At 48.2% G+C, this 18,836-nt stretch overlaps 9 protein-coding genes across 9 annotated transcripts; 4 read left to right on the top strand and 5 right to left on the bottom strand.

Annotated features, from left to right (window-relative positions):
• Positions 1-606: 606 nt before the first annotated feature.
• On the bottom strand, positions 607-1,478 carry RLP24 (ATPase-activating ribosome biosynthesis protein; the record flags this gene model as incomplete). Its single annotated transcript, XM_044820118.1, has 3 exons — positions 607-1,158; positions 1,217-1,304; positions 1,474-1,478. The coding sequence occupies 3 exons, from the start codon at positions 1,476-1,478 to the stop codon at positions 607-609; spliced, it is 645 nt and encodes a 214-aa protein (XP_044684418.1).
• Positions 1,479-1,746: 268 nt separating this feature from the next.
• Positions 1,747-2,167, top strand: PAM18 (mitochondrial import inner membrane translocase subunit TIM14; the record flags this gene model as incomplete). The annotated part of the gene is made up of 3 exons (XM_044820117.1): positions 1,747-1,797; positions 1,851-1,978; positions 2,029-2,167. The coding sequence occupies 3 exons, from the start codon at positions 1,747-1,749 to the stop codon at positions 2,165-2,167; spliced, it is 318 nt and encodes a 105-aa protein (XP_044684417.1).
• A 424-nt stretch (positions 2,168-2,591) lies between these two features.
• On the bottom strand, positions 2,592-4,226 carry J7337_002386 (uncharacterized protein; the record flags this gene model as incomplete). The annotated part of the gene is made up of 3 exons (XM_044820116.1): positions 2,592-2,979; positions 3,028-3,702; positions 3,748-4,226. 3 exons carry the CDS (start codon positions 4,224-4,226, stop codon positions 2,592-2,594), a joined length of 1,542 nt encoding a protein of 513 aa, XP_044684416.1.
• Positions 4,227-4,688: 462 nt separating this feature from the next.
• On the bottom strand, positions 4,689-7,129 carry J7337_002385 (uncharacterized protein; the record flags this gene model as incomplete). The annotated part of the gene is made up of 7 exons (XM_044820115.1): positions 4,689-4,706; positions 4,754-5,217; positions 5,271-5,482; positions 5,533-5,924; positions 5,975-6,490; positions 6,537-6,597; positions 6,642-7,129. 7 exons carry the CDS (start codon positions 7,127-7,129, stop codon positions 4,689-4,691), a joined length of 2,151 nt encoding a protein of 716 aa, XP_044684415.1.
• A 592-nt stretch (positions 7,130-7,721) lies between these two features.
• J7337_002384 (uncharacterized protein) lies at positions 7,722-8,457 on the top strand (the record flags this gene model as incomplete). The annotated part of the gene is made up of 4 exons (XM_044820114.1): positions 7,722-7,777; positions 7,842-7,875; positions 7,925-8,222; positions 8,273-8,457. 4 exons carry the CDS (start codon positions 7,722-7,724, stop codon positions 8,455-8,457), a joined length of 573 nt encoding a protein of 190 aa, XP_044684414.1.
• Positions 8,458-8,706: 249 nt separating this feature from the next.
• J7337_002383 (uncharacterized protein) lies at positions 8,707-9,069 on the bottom strand (the record flags this gene model as incomplete). The annotated part of the gene is made up of 1 exon (XM_044820113.1): positions 8,707-9,069. One exon carries the CDS (start codon positions 9,067-9,069, stop codon positions 8,707-8,709), a length of 363 nt encoding a protein of 120 aa, XP_044684413.1.
• Positions 9,070-10,537: 1,468 nt separating this feature from the next.
• J7337_002382 (uncharacterized protein) lies at positions 10,538-11,611 on the top strand (the record flags this gene model as incomplete). The annotated part of the gene is made up of 3 exons (XM_044820112.1): positions 10,538-10,606; positions 10,702-10,795; positions 10,845-11,611. The coding sequence occupies 3 exons, from the start codon at positions 10,538-10,540 to the stop codon at positions 11,609-11,611; spliced, it is 930 nt and encodes a 309-aa protein (XP_044684412.1).
• Positions 11,612-11,766: 155 nt separating this feature from the next.
• Positions 11,767-12,986, bottom strand: J7337_002381 (uncharacterized protein; the record flags this gene model as incomplete). The annotated part of the gene is made up of 3 exons (XM_044820111.1): positions 11,767-12,185; positions 12,234-12,447; positions 12,627-12,986. The coding sequence occupies 3 exons, from the start codon at positions 12,984-12,986 to the stop codon at positions 11,767-11,769; spliced, it is 993 nt and encodes a 330-aa protein (XP_044684411.1).
• Positions 12,987-13,905: 919 nt separating this feature from the next.
• Positions 13,906-15,913, top strand: J7337_002380 (uncharacterized protein; the record flags this gene model as incomplete). Its single annotated transcript, XM_044820110.1, has 4 exons — positions 13,906-14,246; positions 14,297-14,466; positions 14,514-15,826; positions 15,884-15,913. 4 exons carry the CDS (start codon positions 13,906-13,908, stop codon positions 15,911-15,913), a joined length of 1,854 nt encoding a protein of 617 aa, XP_044684410.1.
• Positions 15,914-18,836: the final 2,923 nt, after the last annotated feature.

The raw sequence follows: 18,836 nt of genomic DNA, 5'->3' as shown, positions 1-18,836 counted from the left end.
GCGAGCATGCTACTAACCCAGCAAAGTAAAACATGGCCTTTCAGCCCGCCTTGAGAGTCTGTCTAGGGCCTCTGCTAGGCTTCTCCTTGCAACTGCGACGCTCAGAGTTCTGCTTACGTCGTCCTATCAGACGGCAGTTTATTCCAATCACCTAATTTGGCATGGGTCATGAGATCTCATTCTTGATCTTCAATGTCTTCCTAATCTACCTAGTTCCCCGCATGTTCCGGCTCAGCAGCTGTTTTTCTCCTCAACGGTTGGTCTTAGATAAAATAACTGTCCAATCATTCCTACTCCCGTCTGAAAAGCTTCGGAACCAACAGTGTTTGGTCAAAAGTGTGTAGAGCGGCAACGATAAAGAACAACTTGGGCTTCTAAGGCTTGGGATACTGGAACATCAATGATTCCCGCCAAAGTCACATCGCAAATCAATTGGTGTCGGTGTGTAACTCATGACGAAGAAAAATGGCTTTTCTATAGTATCCCAACGCCGTGGTATGCCTTCGAATCAAAAACACCCATAACGCCCTGTCTCGTAGACCTCTCGCTGTCTCTGCCATGTAAAACTTTTCTCTTTCAGATTCTTTCCCCCATGACTTTTCCCACTCAATAGGCATCCATATCGATATCATCCATCTCATCGTCCTCATCACCATCCTCGTCCTCATCGTCTTCATCGTCGAACATGCCGCTGTTGCCCTCCTCATCGTCATCGTCATCGTCATCTTCGTCAACCTCGAGCGCAATGGCGACCTTCTTCTTCTCGCCGCCGAAGGCCTTGGTCTTCTCACGGTCAGGCTCCATCTCCTCGATCTCCTCCTCAGTCATGCCCAGATCGCGCAGGCGCTTCTTCTCGCTGCCGCGCATGCGGGGCAGGAGGTGCTCGTTCTCAGCAACCAGCTTGCGGGCGAGGGCAAGCTCACGCTCACGCTTGCCAGCCATGCGCTTCTTGTAGAAGACGCGCTCACGGCGTTGGCGGATCTCGGACACACGCTCCATAGCCTTGAGGGTCTTGGCCATGAGGTCTCGGTCGTAGCGAACGGGAACGTTGCGGCGGGCGGCGAACTGCAGTGTTGAGTCGACAGTCATCTCCTTGCCGGCGGCCTTGCGGAAAGCCTTTGTCCACTTCAGCTTGCGAGGGTTACGCTTCATCTTGAACTGTAAAACTGTATCAGCGGCGAGATCTTTGGTAGGTTGAGATGATGTGTAGACGTACGTTCTTGTGGCATTTGCTGCGACAGAAGCGAAAGACTCTAGCATCGTTTCGCACAAAGGTGATTCCCTTGCTGGGATAAGCAGGGCGACTGCAAAAGTAACAGGTTTCGATTCTAAAGCATTTTGTTAGAGAAAGTTCATGGTAGAGCTTGAGTCGCTATATGACAGATGCTCGCGCTCACAGGGAGCGAACTTCAAGCATTCCACCTTTGCAAGAGCGAACACCCGATATAAAACCCTTCAGCAATAAAGACATACCTCATTTTGCCTGAGTGGTGGTCTGAAAGACCAAAACAACTTCAATTCAACTTCCACCCCACTGGTTTGAACAGCCTTCTCTTTTCCGCGGTCAGTCAAAAAACTTTTTGCTCAAACTGTCTTATCGATAACAGTTGCATCCCGGACAAACTTTTGTCCCCGCGCCCCTCTACCTCCGGTCCGCGCCGGCTGGAAAAATCAAGTGACTCCGATCTCGAGTTCCGAATAACTCTGCGTCACTGAACTTGTTGTCAATCGCAATCGCTCTACAAAATGGCTTCTGTTATGGCTATAGGTGCTGGCGCTGCCGTCGCGGCCTTTTTGGTATGTTTGAAGTGGTTCCAGGCAGTGACTACGGGTACTAATATCTCTTACAGGGCCGGGCTGGACTTGTCGCATGGAGGCGATCTCGAGGCGGCGTTGGAGCCATGGGCAAGGCCTTCTACAAGGGCGGTTTTGAGCCCAAGATGACCAAGAAGGAGGCTACTCTGATCCTGTCTCTCAAGTACGTCGCAGTCCTCTTCTTCTCATACCCAGCCCACTAACATCTTCTAGCGAGCGAGCTGTCACCAAGGACAAGGTCCGAAAGGCTCACCGAACTCTCATGCTTCTCAACCATCCCGATCGAGGTGGCAGCCCCTACCTTGCGACCAAAGTCAACGAGGCCAAGGAGTTCTTGGACAAGAACAGTTAATTACGATCATGAAAATTACTCCCCCAAGTTCGGTATTCGATTCACGAACCAGTCGCCGAAGCTGTTATCAGAATCATCAATGGCTGGGTCTAAGCGTGGGCGTCTTGCCGCGTGTGTATATTGTACACTAGTTGTTTCCATAGCGATGGCGTTTGTTGGGTTTAGAGGAAGCTCTTTGGAGCAAGGTGAAGGTATATGCCTTTGTTAAAAGCTATCAAGGCTCGACGCTGTATGAATAAAGGGTCCTAAAGACCCGTTCTCTTCTCACCCCTGTTTTTGTTTGTTCTGATGTTACTTTACATCTGTCTCGAAATATCATCTACCCTCTTTCAGGTCCCGTTTCGTTCTGGGAATTGCCAACTTGCTCACCTGGAGCATTTTCGGGATGCATGTCTTCCATCACTCCGAGTTTCGAAAACATCCTTCAGTCAACCTTGTTGAGCATCTTATTGCTCAACTCTTCTTCCTTCCGAAAGTCTTCCAGTGCAATACCAAGCATGGCACAAAGTGTGTAGTGCGCGTCGTTTCCTGCATTGTGCAGGTGCTTATGGGCGATATCAAGATCGTTCAGTACGGCCCCGAGACTTCGTCCATTGGTTGAACCACGCCAGGCTTGGTGAATGTCCTGAGTGTCCACCGGTTCTGCCAGCCCCCCGAGGAATCTTAGGTCTAAGCCCAATTCAGTGAAGTAGGCGATGTCCTGTTTCACATCATGTCCAACGATGACGATGTTTCGTTGATCGTTAAGCCAAGGGTTGAAAATTTCCATGATGGAGTCTGCAACTGTTGCATTTGTTGGGAATATGCTCGTCCTGTGTTACAGTTAGTAGCTTGTTGGAGTCTAAAGACGACGTCCTTACCCAAAGTCAAAATCGTCAGGGCATCCCTTGACGAACTGGTAGTTTCGCAAACCAGCAAACTCATAGACTCGAAGATGGTGAGTCTTGATTAGGGGCCACCAGCCACGGCCGACAATCTTAGGATCGACGCCTTCGGTGTCTCGTGTGTCGAGGATAGCGATACCAATTTCAGAGACGGGGTTGGGTTTTCTTTCAATGGCCTCAACATCGACGCAAATGAAAACAACGTCATAGCCATCGGGATCTCCTAGAAGACCAAGACATCTCTGGGTGTTGCGAAGCATTCGCTCTCGGTGGCTCTTCTTTCTTGCTGCCTTGTCAGGATCTGACCTGTTTCTGGGTGGAAACCCAGATTTGACAATTCGAAACTTTGCTTTCCAGGCCAGTTGCTGTTTTGGAGTGGCCGCCTTGAAGCCTTTGATGTCATCTTGGTCAATAGCGGGCCATGGCCGAGCATCTAGAGATGTCTCTTCCTCCGATCGTTTCAAGTATCGAGGGCGTGGGGTACCATGTTCGCCGAATTTGAGGTAGAACTTTTCCATGTTCACTCCGGGGGGGATCTTGAGTGAAGTGTCGAGCTCGAGGTTGATTTCTTCAAGGAAGACTTCGAACTGAGCTGTTGGAATCAAAAGGTAGGGGTCTCTAGCCGGCTCCTCTGGATTATGAAGATAGAAGCTTGTTAAGTTAGCACTATACATAGCATTGATCAGATTGACCTACAAGTCCCAGGTTTTCTCGAAGAGGATTCTGGTGAAAAATGGCTTTGTCTGTAGAATGGTGAGCTTGCGGGGAGTTGTTAAAACAGTAATACGTACACGAGGCTTGTTGGCCTTGCCCACGAAGCGTTCAGGATACGAGACCACAACTTTGAATGGGCAGAAGGTGAAGTCCTTGGAGACCGACTGAAAGATGCGAAACTTGGAGTTATCAAACGCCTTTTTCTTCTTCTCGGCAAGTTCGAGCCGTCTGGCAGCATAAGTGTTGACCTCTTGTTGCTGAACAGTTTGAGAGATCTGTTCTCTGGTAGCTTGTCTCTGACGCTCCATCATCTCGGCGTAGTTGTTGTCAGCTCCCTCGCCGACTGAGTTGTCTGAAGTTTCGTCGTAGTCCTCTTCTTGGTCTCTCGGTCTCTCCTCCAGCTTCACACCGTTGCCTAGAAGTTGCTGCAGTTTGGCTAGCTGGGCATCAAGAACCGACATGTCAGATGAAAATAGAAGGAATGAAATTAAAAATCAAACAAGAAATAGTGAGAGTTCAACTAGGGGAGCAGTGTTGAATAATGTTGTTGTGAGATGGAAATGGAGAGATGGTGGTGCTGATGAGTTAAAGTGAAGGATGGATGTGGTGAAGGTTGAAAGACAGTGGCGTTAGAAGGAAGGAAATACGAAGGGGTAGGATTAAAAAAAAAGGCAGCGAAAAGCACAGTCTCGATTTTTGCGCCCAAGGCCCTATGATTCACTCCGAAAAGGTATTAAAAGTAAGTAGAAGGTTTTATTGAGTCAAACAGAAACTCGTTAGGCAGGTGGTAGATGAAATGCCACTGCTTGCACACGGCCCGTTACATGAGAAGGATAAACCTCACATCAGCCAATCAATACATTGGTACACAAACGCCCACCCCTTTTACAAACAATAGATACATTTGCACTTACAAGACTACCTTACTTTAATTTGTAGAACTGTTCAATGTCAGTGCATATTACATCGTCTGATTCGAAGAACGTACCTCGTCTGCATCTTCTTGTGACACATCGGACACCTCTGACTGCTGCTTATCAATGAGACCAAGACGACCCCATCGGACCTTAAACCAGAAGTCTCGTCTGTCGCCTCCAAGTGCTCCGGAGATTAGCTGCTTCTTCATGTCTTGCATGAAAGTGTTGTACAGGCCTGGTTCTTCGAGGTTGATGAGTTCCTCCCTCATGACGCCAAGACATTCAAGAGCACGTTGATATTTGGCATCGCCGAAGCTCTCCGTGACAAACGTAGAGATGATTGCGCCCATCTGTTTTGCTGCCTCTTCGATTTGAGAAAGCTCCTCAGTTGCAGCAAGCATCTGCTTGAACTCGGGTACTGCGTTATCAAGGCTAATGTCGCCCTTCTCCTCTTCGCCCAGTAGAGCATCCACATCGAGACCAGAAATGGGTTTGACGGTTTCTCGGCCACGTTTTCCTTTGGCCTTGGGCGGAACTGGTGCTTTTTGTTAGCCATGGCACGCAATCACTAAAATGACTATAACAAACCTTTCTTGACATCTGCTGCTTCAATAAGAGCATCCACCTTCCTCTGAACTGTTTCAATCAGATCTTCAGTCGGGTGAGAAAATCGCAACAAAATGGAAGGAACATCTGGGACTGGTCTGTCTGGGTGCAGTGCTCGTGATTTCACGGCATGGTTTACCCTGTGAACTGTAGGGTTGAAAGTCTCGTCAATGGAGACATATTCATCTGTTTCGCTACGGGAGTCAGTTGCCAAAAGGTCCAAGATACCTAGCACGGAACATACCCCTTGTCATCTAATCCGTATGTCGACAGGTCCATTGCATCGACATAGTCGCTCATCGCATCGTTCAGCTCATCTGTGGGCAATAGCCTGTGTGTTGTAAGGGTCTGGCCAGTAACCGTGATCACCTTGTCCAAAGGAGGAAACTGGTAGCTTCGGATGTCTTCTGCAAATGGTAGCGGAATATCGTACAAGCATTCCATGTCTGGCTCCACGCCAGGTGCGAGCAATACCAACAATGGGTCTTTGCCATCTTTGGTCACAATTCGGGCGATTGCATAAGACTCAAGCTCCGAGAGGGCCCATACAAGGGACGAAAGGGCCAGAGCAGATTTGGCGTCGAACTTACGCGCGACTGTCACGCAAGTCTCGCCGAGGTTAAGGAAAGGCTCGTACTGGAGACCATCAGCACTATAAAGGACAGGATATCCGGTGATAGGCGTACCTTGGAGCATGGAATGAAGCCAACGATTGAAAAGCTCTTTTGTGTATCAAGCTTGGTGATGTTGTATTCCGACTCGCTGATATGCACTGCAGTTCGGCCATATTCATAGCCCTTGGCAAGATCATCAAACTCAACGTCTCGTTTTCCTCCTGGTGCATCTGGGTCATTGACTTTGTAAGAACGGGCTTGCTTCACAGCAGAGAACTCAATTCCCTCCATATCGTCAGCATCAACTTGCGTGGGTTCAGAATCCGGTGCACCTTCTGACTTGACAACGACTGTGCTTGCAGTCAAAGGTCGCGCCAGCTTCGTCTTGAAATATCTTTCCACGTTGATGTTCAACGCGGCAGGAAATTTTTCGGGGTCTCCGAGGGTAAGAGGACCATCATAAGTCTTGTAAGGCTTCACTGCCTTGATTCGTGGGGTATCTAACTCATCGATGGCCTCTGTAATGTTCGCAATGACTCCATCTTGACAGTCATTGACAAGCGATCTCAATGCTTGCTCATTCTCTTTCTGTGAACTTTTAGCTATAGTCCCCACTGCGTCTCGTCATACTAACCTTTGTGCTCGGCTTATCCTCTTCCTTGAAGCCATATTCCGAGTCATCAAAGTCTACTCCCCTGTATCATGTTAAAAGAGTCGTCAAGATTTCCATTTAACTTACAGGACAGTGAGCTGGATGTTGGAATCATTCATCTTCTTAGAAATGTCACCCAAGTCATCCGTATCCATTGGACCTTGGCCGTCCGTGACCAAGAAGATTTTTCTGTTCCACTTGAGCTTCTTTGTGAATGTATCGATCATATCAACAGCCAACACAATGGCTGAAACAGCATCTCCAGACCACGTATTGCTCGGCTTGACAAGTGATTGAAGATTCCTCAGAGACGACATTGTCATCGGTCCCAGCTCCTGCAATACTGCGATGTTCTCATACCCATCATCGTCTTGTAGCTTGTTGTCAGTCTCATCTGTCCTCAGGCCCAACACGCCAACGCATAGCGTTTTCCTGTTTGCTGCCACGGTGTCTATGATTTTGTCCCATACGTATTGCATACTGTATTCTAGATCAGATTCTGATCTTCCACTGTGAGTTTGGGCCATAGTCGACCCAAGGTCCAATATGAAAACGGTCGCTTCCTTCTCAGCCATGGTGGAGATGGTTTGTATGAAATCCTTTGATACGGAAAGAATGTCAGATACGGAAGACGGGGTCAAGAGTTTGAAGTCAATCAAATCTCGCTAGAATGAAAGAAACTCGAAAAGAGGGAGAGACACTTTCATAAGGCCAGTCGCGCTTTTGAATGAATGGCAACCAAAAGAAACGTCTCACAACGAATCCTTGTAATCGTTAGGCAGAACAAACCCAAGATGTACTAAGGCTGGTGACCCATCGCGTCTGACGGGTCAAAGCTCCTGCCGACCCTCTCACGACAAGACGCGCGAGATCACGTGCAACTGATGCCTGATAGAACACCGTTATTTGGATGAGTCTATTAAGCCACCAGAAATGCAAGAGAAGAGCAGGCACCGGGTAATTAAAAAGAAAACTCCAGTACCTACCTACATGCATATGATCTCTTGAATCATGAAGATCATGAAGATCATGGAGACTGCAACGCAATATGGAGCTTGTACGATCACGTGACTAGATGTGATATCATGACTATCGAAACACCTCAGTGTCTCGGCAAGTTAGATCTGATACAATTCATCAAACACTCACAAGTGAGGAATTGCAACAATGGCAAGCACAGCAAAGGCAGTGGCCTTCTCGCCGGCTCCTTACCATATCATCACGTAAGTTTCTATGAGTTTGTGAAGTCAATTGCAGTAAGGAAAAGCATCGCTAACCCTACGGCAGCTATGGAACTCTACTTGGAACGACTTTCTTCCATGTACGTATCTCCCAAGGCTACAAACATTTCAATTCTAACAGACGAGCAGACCTTCATCAATGGTATCGTTATGTTCAGGACGGTCGACCGTCCTAGCTTCTCTGCCATCCAGCAGAAGCTCTTCCCCATTTACTTCGGCCTCCAGACTGTCTTGCCCGGTGTTCTAGCTTTAACCTATCCCGGAAACACATTGATTGGTCTGTCAAATGGTCCTGCTGGCTTGGTATCGGAGTTTGCCCGCTGGCACTCCCTGCTACCTATCAGTGTAATGGCCTTGACTGGTGCTGTCAATCTGCTTGTCTTCTTGCCTTTGACAGTCGAAGTCATGAAGCAGCGACGTGGGCAAGGTGCGTTGATCTTCACGGGGTCGATTTGAGACACTACTAATAATTTATAGTCAAGCGAGATGGCAAGGAGTGGTATGCTGATGGACCTCAAAGTGATCAAATGAAGGCCCTGAACAAGAAGTTTGGCATGCTTCACGGTATCTCATCCTTGTTCAACCTCATCACTTTTGCTGCTGCTGTTGGTTACGGTTTCACTCTTGGTGGACGTGTTCTGTCCGTTGCAGACCTAGCTTGAATATTGCACTATTCAAAAGTGAATTCATATTGAAACTCTAATTGCTAGAAATGCAAATGCTCTTCTCCGTCTAATCTATATGTCCTGTATTCTCAATCGTACAACCCCGATCTCTAATGTCTATTCGTAGTGTCGTAAATCGTTGAACTCTTGGTATAGCCCTGAAAACAATGCGCCAGTTGGTCTCTCATATTATGTAAACCGATACAGCTTTAAAGTCCTCCATGGGTGAAGTTTGGGGCAGGTGGCTTAGAACCTCCATGAAGAACGGAGTTCTTCCTTGGCTTTCTCAAAGTCTCGCATACGCTGAGCCTTGATCTCTTCCTCGTTGCGGGCATGTTGAGCTCGGCGCTGGTTGGCCTCGATTTGTCCCTTGGTGGTCCACCGGCCAGGTTGACGATCAAGCATGCTTTGGATGTCGAGTTCCTCTGTAGGCTTGGGGAACTCGCGGTTGAGGGCAGGAATCTTGTGACCAGCTTGGTCGAACTCCTCGCTCTTGAATCCAGGGGTTGACACAGGAGTTGTCTCTGTGGATTGTGTCTTGTGAATGCTAAAGTAGCTGTTGGCGTTGCCAGAGGTAGGAGCTGCGGTTGTTGGCGCGGTGGGATTCATTTTGTGAGATATTTGAGTGAGATATGATTTGGCTTGGGTCTCAAAACATTAATTATTTTTGTGTGATGAGTGCGGTCAAGAAAATGTTTGAGTGAGACAGTCTTTATATAAGTTTTTAGGGGATAGATATCCTGATAGCTGTGATATCGTGACGAGGTCTTGTGACTGGTTTCGGAGGATACTTTGCGCTTGTTTGCTCAAAATAACAGCACAAATTATACGAGATGATGAAAAGTTTTAAAATCAAGAGTCAAGATAAAGGCAGCTCGACACGGTTTTTGTAGATATTTATAATTACGTAGGTATCCATCTGGGTCTGTTATCAATTCTTTCTCTTTCTGAACCAAGTGGAAACTCCTGTCGTCGATCAGAAATGCTGTGGGACCCTTAGAGTCTCCTAGCTTCAGGGTCCACGGGCACGGGCGCCACTCTCTGATACGGAAGCAACCAGGCAGCCAGGGCAGGGAGAGTAGAGCGGTGAATGGATGTTGTATTCCACGGATTCGGTTACGTTTGTCGGTCTGTAAGTCCAGCTGACGAGTAAGGAGACTCTAATCTCGCCGCTTCGGAGCAAGCGAGTGAAGAAAAAAAAATTCACAAGGTAAGGTAAACCGAAGACGGATGTAGCCCGTTATCTCCAGGTCAGAAAAAAGTCTCCATTAAAAAACGTGGAACTGTAGAAAATCCACCGATGACGATTAGGGTGGTCCATTTGGTCCATTACTCAGGGCGGAGTTGACGAGCCAATAATAGATCGGTTCTGGTCGTTGAAAGTCAATGAAGTGGTTGCTGGAAATATTTCAATTTTGGAGATTCGGTCGCCACACGGAACGGGCTCGCGGCTCTTAGTAGCTTTGGACCAATTAATCGGTTTTGGTGCCTTCAGAAGTGAGGTCGGAGATGCAGATGATACAGAGTTGTTATCTTTGCATGCCTAACGTAGGTATCCTCAAAGAGCAAAGACTCCAGACATTGAGAAAGAAATGATGCTCCTTCTTATGTATACGGAAGAAGCACCCCAAGGTTGTAAAAACTTACCCAAGTCTCTTATTAATTAGTATTAACACTTTAGATTGTCTTACCTCCTCTAGCGACATAGCAAAAAGATAAACAGTGAATCAGGGAGACTACAAAAATGACTGGATTTTCATGGCATGCTACCCTATATCATTCACTCGACATTGATCCTTACAAGAAGACTACAGCGATTAAATAAATTGAGAAAATGGATACATCGTCATGATCGACCATGATAGGTACAGTAACCTTCTTTATTAGTAGACCCGCACGCTTTCCACCTCCCGAAGAATTACATCACAAGAAACTCCACGAGTAAGTGGCTATGACTAAGCAATTGGCCGAGTCAGTCAGACTGTTGATAATGATTGATGACCTATCTTGAATCAACCAACAGAACATATTGTCGATCATTTAATCATTGTCCTCATTTGGCCATTTTACATACAATATGGCATCGTCACCAAAGTACATCAGCGGAGATGCTGCTGCTGTTAGCGAGTTCATCGACAAATTCGACGTGAGTCATTTACTCGTGTACCTCTCGAGCCTCAACTGACACTGATGAATAGGTCTTCCTGCTTGATTGCGATGGTACATAACCACGATTTGTAGCTGAACCAGAAGCTGACTCATCCAGGTGTCCTATGGTCTGGTGATCATGTGTATGAAGGAGTCCCTGAGACCATCAAATATCTAAGATCAAAGGGTTCGCTTACTATCCTCACGATCTGAAAATGAGGCTTACATCGACACAGGAAAGAGAACAGTTTTCGTGACGAACAACTCAACAAAGTCTCGTGATGAATACCTAAATAAACTCACCAACCTTGGTATCCCTAGTGAGAAGGATGATGTGTTCGGTTCAAGCTACTCTGCTGCGATCTACATCTCACGCATCTTGAAGCTACCCGAGAACAAGCGCAAGGTCTTCATTATCGGAGAAGCTGGGATCGAGCACGAACTTGATTCTGAAGGTGTTCCTCATATCGGAGGCACAGATGAAGCGTTCCGACGAGACATCACAAATGACGATTTCAAGGGTATTGCTGATGGCTCACTACTTGACCCCGAGGTCGGAGTAGTTCTCTGCGGTCTTGATTATCACGTAAACTACCTAAAGTATGCCCATGCCATGCACTACATCAAGCGGGGAGCTATCTTCCTTGCTACCAACGTCGACTCAACCTTGCCGATGCACCACGATTTCTTCCTCGGAGCTGGATCCTGCCATATACCTGTGGTTCACGCCACAGGAAAGCAACCCCTGGCCCTCGGTAAGCCTAGTCAAGCTATGATGGACGCTGTTGAGGGCAAGTTCCAGCTCGATCGCTCTCGAACTTGTATGGTTGGTGACCGACTCAACACTGATATTAAGTTCGGCATCGAGGGACGACTAGGTGGAACCCTGCATGTCCTGACTGGTGTGAACAAGAAGCAAGACTGGGAGAAGGCCGATGCCATTGCTGTGCCCTCTCATTACGCTGACAAGTTCAGCGATCTTAGACTGGCAGAGAAGCAATAGACAGACGATAGACCATGATATAGAGTATAGACTAACTATGCAACTGACTCCTCTACCTAGACTATGATGAAATTGGACATTGCCTTATGCTGGCCAAAACCCCGCAGCCAGCGCTCTTGACTAAAGGGCAATAGGCAATGTATCTAGGCGCAAACTTAAGCTTGCTTCTTATTCTCCATCCTCTTAGCAATATCGCTAGTCCGAATGATCTTTGGCCCAGGAGTCTTGTAGGGGGTAAGGGACTTGGGCAAAAACATGCCAACCTGTTCCTGGTATGAGGGATACTCAGTATACTTACCAGCTGTGATGAGCTCAGTGAGCCAAGTTGAACCCTGGAAGAGGAGGATCAAGGCAGCAGCGCCGGTGAAAGTGTAGCTGTACATGTTCTTGGTTGCGAAGCAACTCCACTGGTATAGCACAAACCAAATCATTTGCTCTGCAGCAAAGTTGGGATGTCTGCTGTAAGCCCAGAGGCCAGAAGTGTTGAAGCCACGGTTAAGCTCCGCTTGGGAGTACTTGAACTGCTTGGGGACCTTGGCCTCGGCCTGGTACTGATGCTTGGCCGCGTGGTAGTCTATGCAATGGTTAGGCTGCTAAACATCAAAGCACACGAAATACTCACCCCACTGCTGACCATCGCTAACCCACTCGCTGTAGACGAGACCGACCATGATCAGAGCAAAGACAATATCGGCAGAGGTCACATCCTGCTCGAACTTGGTAGAACAGAGAATGGCATACGCAGGCACGCATGAGAAGCTGAAGAGCAGAACGCTCTGGTAGAAAGAAATGAAGGTGACGTTAAAGAGGAACCAGACAAATCGGGGCACATATTGCTGTAGAATAGCCCTGCATGATATGAGCTGACTGAAGAGTTATGAGTGGACGATCTACTTACCATCGATAATCTTCAGATCCTTTATTGTAACCCCCCTTACGCCAGTAATTATATGTTAAGCGGCACTGTTACATAGCATTAGCGATGACTGAACGAATGAGATCTGAGGACACATACACTCCAAAGGGTTGTAGCAGCAGCAATAAGGTCAACTCGCGAAGAAGGAATACCAGCAAAACGCGCCCAGACTGAGAGGTGGACGACGTATAAGTTTGGGAGAATCGACCACATTCGATCAACTTGAGAGTAGTTTCTGTTGATCTCGGAGACAACGAGGAAGACAAAGCCGAGAGCAATAGAAATGGCAAAGCCTGATATGAGAGGGTTTGTATCAACATAAATCTGCCTCAGCCCATCAGGACTGGCAATGTTGTCAAGAATCTGTCGAGGAAGAGCATAGAGCTCCGGAATGTAAGGTTGGACTGTTTTGGCATACTCGCCGCAGTCCTCAATGGACTTGACGAATGGGAGAGACATGATGCTTGATCTTGATGAGACGAGGGTTGATCTCAGATTTGGAAACTTCGATATGATAGCAGCACAGCTGGTTTAATACTTACTTATAGCGATGCACAGCTTCAATAGCGTCATAGATGTCAATTCCAGGTGGAAACTACTTTAGACCAGAGCCTGGAAGGACACCTCCCGTTGCCTGGTTCCCGCCTTGTCTGTGGGACCACTAAGCTTCTAGGTGACACTCCCCTAGATTAAACGGATTCAGCCGCTGTGGCTAGTGGTTACCCGCCTGTAAGCCACTGAAGAGGCTTAATCCCGGAGCTGGAACTCAATTTTCAACGTCAAACAAACCTTGGTCCTACCTCAAGTTTCCCTCCTCACCGTGAATATCAAAAATGAGCTTCAGAGCGTTGGCGTAAACATCGAGGCTACAGGTGCTTCAGCAAACAGTTTATCATGGTAACCGGTAAACAATTCCAATAACTGCTGAAATCTTATTGTTGAGAGATTATGGCAGCAAATTATTTCTGCTGCAAACGCGCCTAGTTGACCGTGCTTGTTATGCACATCGATCGTGCTTGCCTCAACGCAAAACTTCGTCTGCACTCCCGGGCAGCCTGAGGCAACTCTCCACTCGCTTCCTGTACCTTAATCGCCACGACTGATGGGAAAATTGCATCAGAGATATAAAACAGTTACAAAGACTTGTGTTCCTCCAAGATGAGAGTCCTTTGTGTGGCTGAGAAGCCCTCTATATCCAAAGCTGTGGCTACACATCTCTCTGGGGGTCGTATTGAAACGGTAGAAACCATCCAACGCGCAACAACAATAACCCCTCGCTAACGAAATTATAGAACAATACAAGAAACAAATACATCAAGAACTACTCGTTCGATTTCGACTTTGGTCGTCAATTGGGCAATTGCTCCGTTACCATGACATGTGTCACTGGACACTTAACCAACGTCGACTTTACTCCAGCTCACAAAAACTGGTATCAGCCACCTCCAGAGTCATTGTTCACCGCCCCTATTGTCACGACCATCAGCGAAGTAAGAGTTCCTATCTTGATCCGGAGGCAAACGGTATTGACCTTTCAAAGGACAAGAAGACAATTGCCCAGAATTTAGAATCCCAAGCAAGATATGCCCAAGCTCTGGTGATCTGGACAGATTGTGATCGTGAAGGAGAACACATCGGTAATGAAATCGTGGAAGCCGCACGAAAGGGCAAACCTGGTATCCAGGTTTTACGAGCAAGGTTCAGCAATGTCGAGCGAGCGTACGTCGCCGTGTCTTCCTATTCTATGGGGTACCTACTAACAATAACAGTCATGTTATCTCAGCAGCCAAGAACCTTGCGACTTTGGATGAGAGGCAGGTCCATGCTGTATCTGCAAGAATCGAGCTGGATCTTCGTATTGGATATGCATTCACCCGTTTTCTCACAAACAACTTACGGCCTCTTGGGGGACCTATGGAGAAGCTGACTCTGAGTTATGGTTTGTACCTTGGCCACCGCCCTCTAGACATGTTGCTGATTTTTCAGGATCATGCCAGTTCCCAACCCTTGGGTTTGTCGTGGATCGTTACTTTCGTGTGAAAAACTTTGTTCCTGAGCCGTTCTGGAGCATAAAACTAATGCACACCCGAGACGGTAAAAAAGTCGATTTCATCTGGCTACGGAACAGGCTGTTCGATCGAATGTCCACAGTGATTCTCTATGAGAGATGCCTTGCAGCCAAAACAGCGACAGTGACCAAAGTTCAGCAGAAACCAACTCGAAAGTTCAAACCATTGCCTCTGACAACCGTTGAACTACAAAAGGCTGCGACGAGGTTACTCCAGATGAGCGGACAGCAGGCCATGACCATTGCTGAAGGTCTATATAACAAAGGGTTCATCAGCTACCCCCGAACGGAAACAGACCGGTTCGATAAAGGGATGAATCTCCGTGCTCTGGTTGAGAAGCAAACCAGCGATCAGAGATGGGGCCCATTTGCACAGAATCTCGCCAGTGGTGCTTTCAAACAACCAAGAGAGGGACGACATGACGACAAAGCACATCCTCCTATTCACCCTATCACATATGCCTCGCCTTCCGTCCTAAGTCGCGACGAGGCTCGTTTATATGAGTATGTCGCTCGCAGATTTCTTGCTTGCTGCTCAGATGATGCCCACGGTATGGCGACTGATGTTGAGCTCGAATTTGGAGAGGAGCGTTTTAATGCTCATGGAGTCATTGTACTAGAGAGAAACTACCTTGATGTGTTCATTTACGAAAAATGGAATAACACAGTGGAACTTCCGAAGTTCACAGAAGGTGAGCGCTTTCAGCCAACGGAGGCTATGATGACGGAAGGGAAGACCACAGCGCCTGGTTACCTGACGGAAGCCGATTTGATCGCTCTCATGGATGCGAATGGGATCGGCACAGATGCTACCATGGCCGAGCATATCCAGAAGATCCAGGACAGGGAATATGTCGCTACGATCAGCCGATCAGGTCCAACATCGGCAGATGATGAGGATGCGGACACAAGTACGTCCACAAGAGGTCGTGGACGTGGACGTGGCGGTCGAGGTGCCAGAGGTGGACGCGGTGGTTCATCATCATCTGGTGGCCGAGGCGGCTTGAAAGTCTTTGTCCCCACACAGCTTGGAGTGGCTCTAATCCTAGGCTTTGATCGAATGAACTTCGAAACCAGCCTTGGTAAACCATTCCTCCGGAAGGAGATGGAAATAAAGATGAAAGCTATCTGCGAAGGTCGAACGAACAAGGAAGTCGTCTTACGGGAAAGCCTCGCTCAGTACAAGCAAGTATTCGAGCAGTCCCAACAGAAACTAGGAGTCCTACGAACGGTATGTCCCATATGCTGCTCAAACTCGGTCCATCGTGTCACTGACCTGATCAATTAGGCATGCCGCGAGTTTGTCTTTGGTTCGTGAGATTCGGGCTTTCGGCATTCAGGGCATGTAAACCCTTAGTTGATGCCACACTCACAACTCAGAACTCGGGCAATCTTCAAGATATCTGGGGTTGAGCTGCCAACCTTGGAAGTTGACGACATTACGAGCCTACCTGCACCCCCATTGTCTCGTTTGTGGGTCGCTAGACTTGTGAAGTTGTGAGATTCAAATCCGACTTGGGAGCCTATCAGCAGGTGGATCATGCACACGTACGATCTGAATGATGTGATTTGGGTATCGTCAACGATGGCCTCGAAACATGGCGGCGGCATATGTATCAAACCACCCCTCAGTTGAGATGTACTTGGCGGCGGCGGGGTTGGCTCAGTTGGAGCTGTAACCATGTCCGAAAGAGTCACAGTGGTGTAAGCATGGCAGTGACGAGTCTGCTGAACTCGGTAATAGACAGGCGAGACAAGGAAGCTTTGTGCGTCAACCACCTGGTTGGGAACGAATGGACGAGGTCACTCAATGTGGAGGTCTTCGGGGCGGGATAGAACGGGATCGCCAACGGCACAGGAGCCACCGGCCCCCGCACGACGCGATATCGTAGCCTCGGGCTTCAAGAGCGCGGGGCAACGGGATTGATGGATTGAGTCCGCATCCCTTCCGTTCTTCCCTATCGATGCGCGGGGAAGAGGCTTTTTTATGAGGTGCCCACGGCGCAGCGTTGTCCAACGTGGGGTTTTATCAATGGATGACGGGTCACACTGGCGCCCAAGGATGATTTTCCTTGGTTTAATGAAGCATCGAGAGGGGGGAGGCTTTGTCGCCATGATCCATCGGCTGGTCGGTGCCTCCACTATCTGAAGCAGGCTCGCTGTTGGACGACGATACCGGCATCTAGAAAGGTGACGAACTTGAGTCGGTAATACTGACGGCATCGTGAGTCCAATCACAGAAAAGGACCTTGGCAACGTGATAGTAACACATCAAGGATGGCTTCCTTAGATGATGTGTTAGTACTCGAATTCCAGTACATCTGACACAACAAATTGCCTTAATTTGCAAATGGAGAAAGTACGCGAGTGCATCTATGTACGAACTTGGACACTGCCATCGACATCAATACGAAGGCTCCGAGAATGGCTATGATTACGTGGGATTGGCCAAGGAACAACTTGAGAATGCGGACATGGTGGGTGGGACGCTGGTATGGCTTTCAAGTGAATACATGAGTACTTCGGTCAAGCCGGTAAACTCGATGGCAGTGTCGTATCTTTGGAATTCATGATTAGGGCTGGTTATTCACCACAAATAACGCCAGCACCAGGCGCCCGCGAGGTCACAAGGGAGGCGAGTCTTGATATGAAGTGACTGCACAAAGCCAAGCCAAAAAGAGGACCGTATGAACAATATCTCAAAAACAGTACCACGGGAGCAGTGGCAGGTGTGCCTACGCCTTGGATACGGTTTTAGAAACACACCCCCATCGCGATACGCACGGGATGCCACAGCTGGAACACGGGTGGCTTTGGGTTCGCCGGGAGCGTGCCTCTCTCATGCTTCTAGCCCTACAAACTTACGAACAAAGATTTTGGATCACGCAGGTACGTGTCAAATTAGGCACACAACAATATTCCAGAAATTCAAGTTTGATGCCCTATCTCAGTCCTCCTTTTCAAGCACCAAGGGCTCACTAACAACAGCCGGACGAAATTAGGGCATGATGATGGAAATTTGATCCGTTGCTGGTGCTTGTCATGACTTCTTCACGTTCCCAAGAAAGGAGGGACCCTTACCCCTGTCGATGAATGCTAACAGGGCCCGCTGATTCCGTGAGAGGACCAAAGAAACTCATACAGAGGTGAGTTGGACACAAAGACTTACATGCCTTTGTTGCAGAATTATACTAAAGGGTGCCTGCATTATTCTTGCATGAGCCTGATGAGTGCAGGTATTTTCTACGATCAGCATTGCTTCCATGGGTGTCCCTGCGATGCATGTCATGACGACCACGTTTCCACAAGCAAGAATAGAAAACCATGACGCCGATGACTTTCCCCTTCTGTTGAGTCACCATTCCGATGAATAAACCGCACAAGCAAGTCGATCCAGTCAAGTCGCGTCGACGGCGATGGAGGGATGGAATGTTGGCGACTATAATCTGGTGGCTGATGTTGAATCGCGAACAGCCACAACCTTGGACGAGTGACTAACATCGATAAACTCCAACAACCTTACCCCAATCTCCTGGGCCCCGTGGCCTAAGGTGTTGGCCAAAAGGGAGCACTGTGGTGTCCCTTACACGCTAAGACTGACACCGGCTCAGTAATAGAGCTGCGACTAATTAATGAATCCCCAGACTCTGCAAAAATTGGAGACAGTAGCATAACTTGACATGACAGATACCTGCCCAGAGAGAAGCGAGCCCCATCCTGCCGAGAAACCAGAGCCAGCCGTCGCAAACACGGGGTTCATTGCTAGGCCCTGCTTCAAGCTAGAAAAGCAGTATGACGATCGATACCTATGCCGCTTAGTTAGACGCGCAGCCTCGGAAATCTGAGAAGAGATGCCAAATGCCCGACTCCCTCCGTCTCAAGTCTCCAGTAGCCTTTCAACATGCCGCACATGATGATGGTGGAGTGAATTTATGCCCTCGTCTCCGTGCGCCGTAAAGCCCCGAGGTCCGGAACTAGAGCAGAGCACCGGAGCCGGGCCCGTCCAAAGTGTGACTGTATTATCCCTCCCTGTTGCTTTTCTTTCATGATGAGAATTGATCTGTGTCATCCGGAAGCTGAGCCGACATTTGATGTTGCGCCATCCATGGTGGCCATGCCCTACTAAGCATCCTTACAGAGCCCACGAGACTGGAAAAGGGAGTCAATAGCGAAAAAAGCGCGAGCCATATCGTGGGCTCTGCGCTGAACCAAGCTGGAGTTCACTAGGGCATGAAACGGGC

Source organism: Fusarium musae, chromosome 2 (assembly GCF_019915245.1).
Source record: "Fusarium musae strain F31 chromosome 2, whole genome shotgun sequence".
Lineage (NCBI taxonomy): Eukaryota > Fungi > Ascomycota > Sordariomycetes > Hypocreales > Nectriaceae > Fusarium > Fusarium musae.
This window is presented reverse-complemented; position numbering and strand designations above follow the sequence as displayed.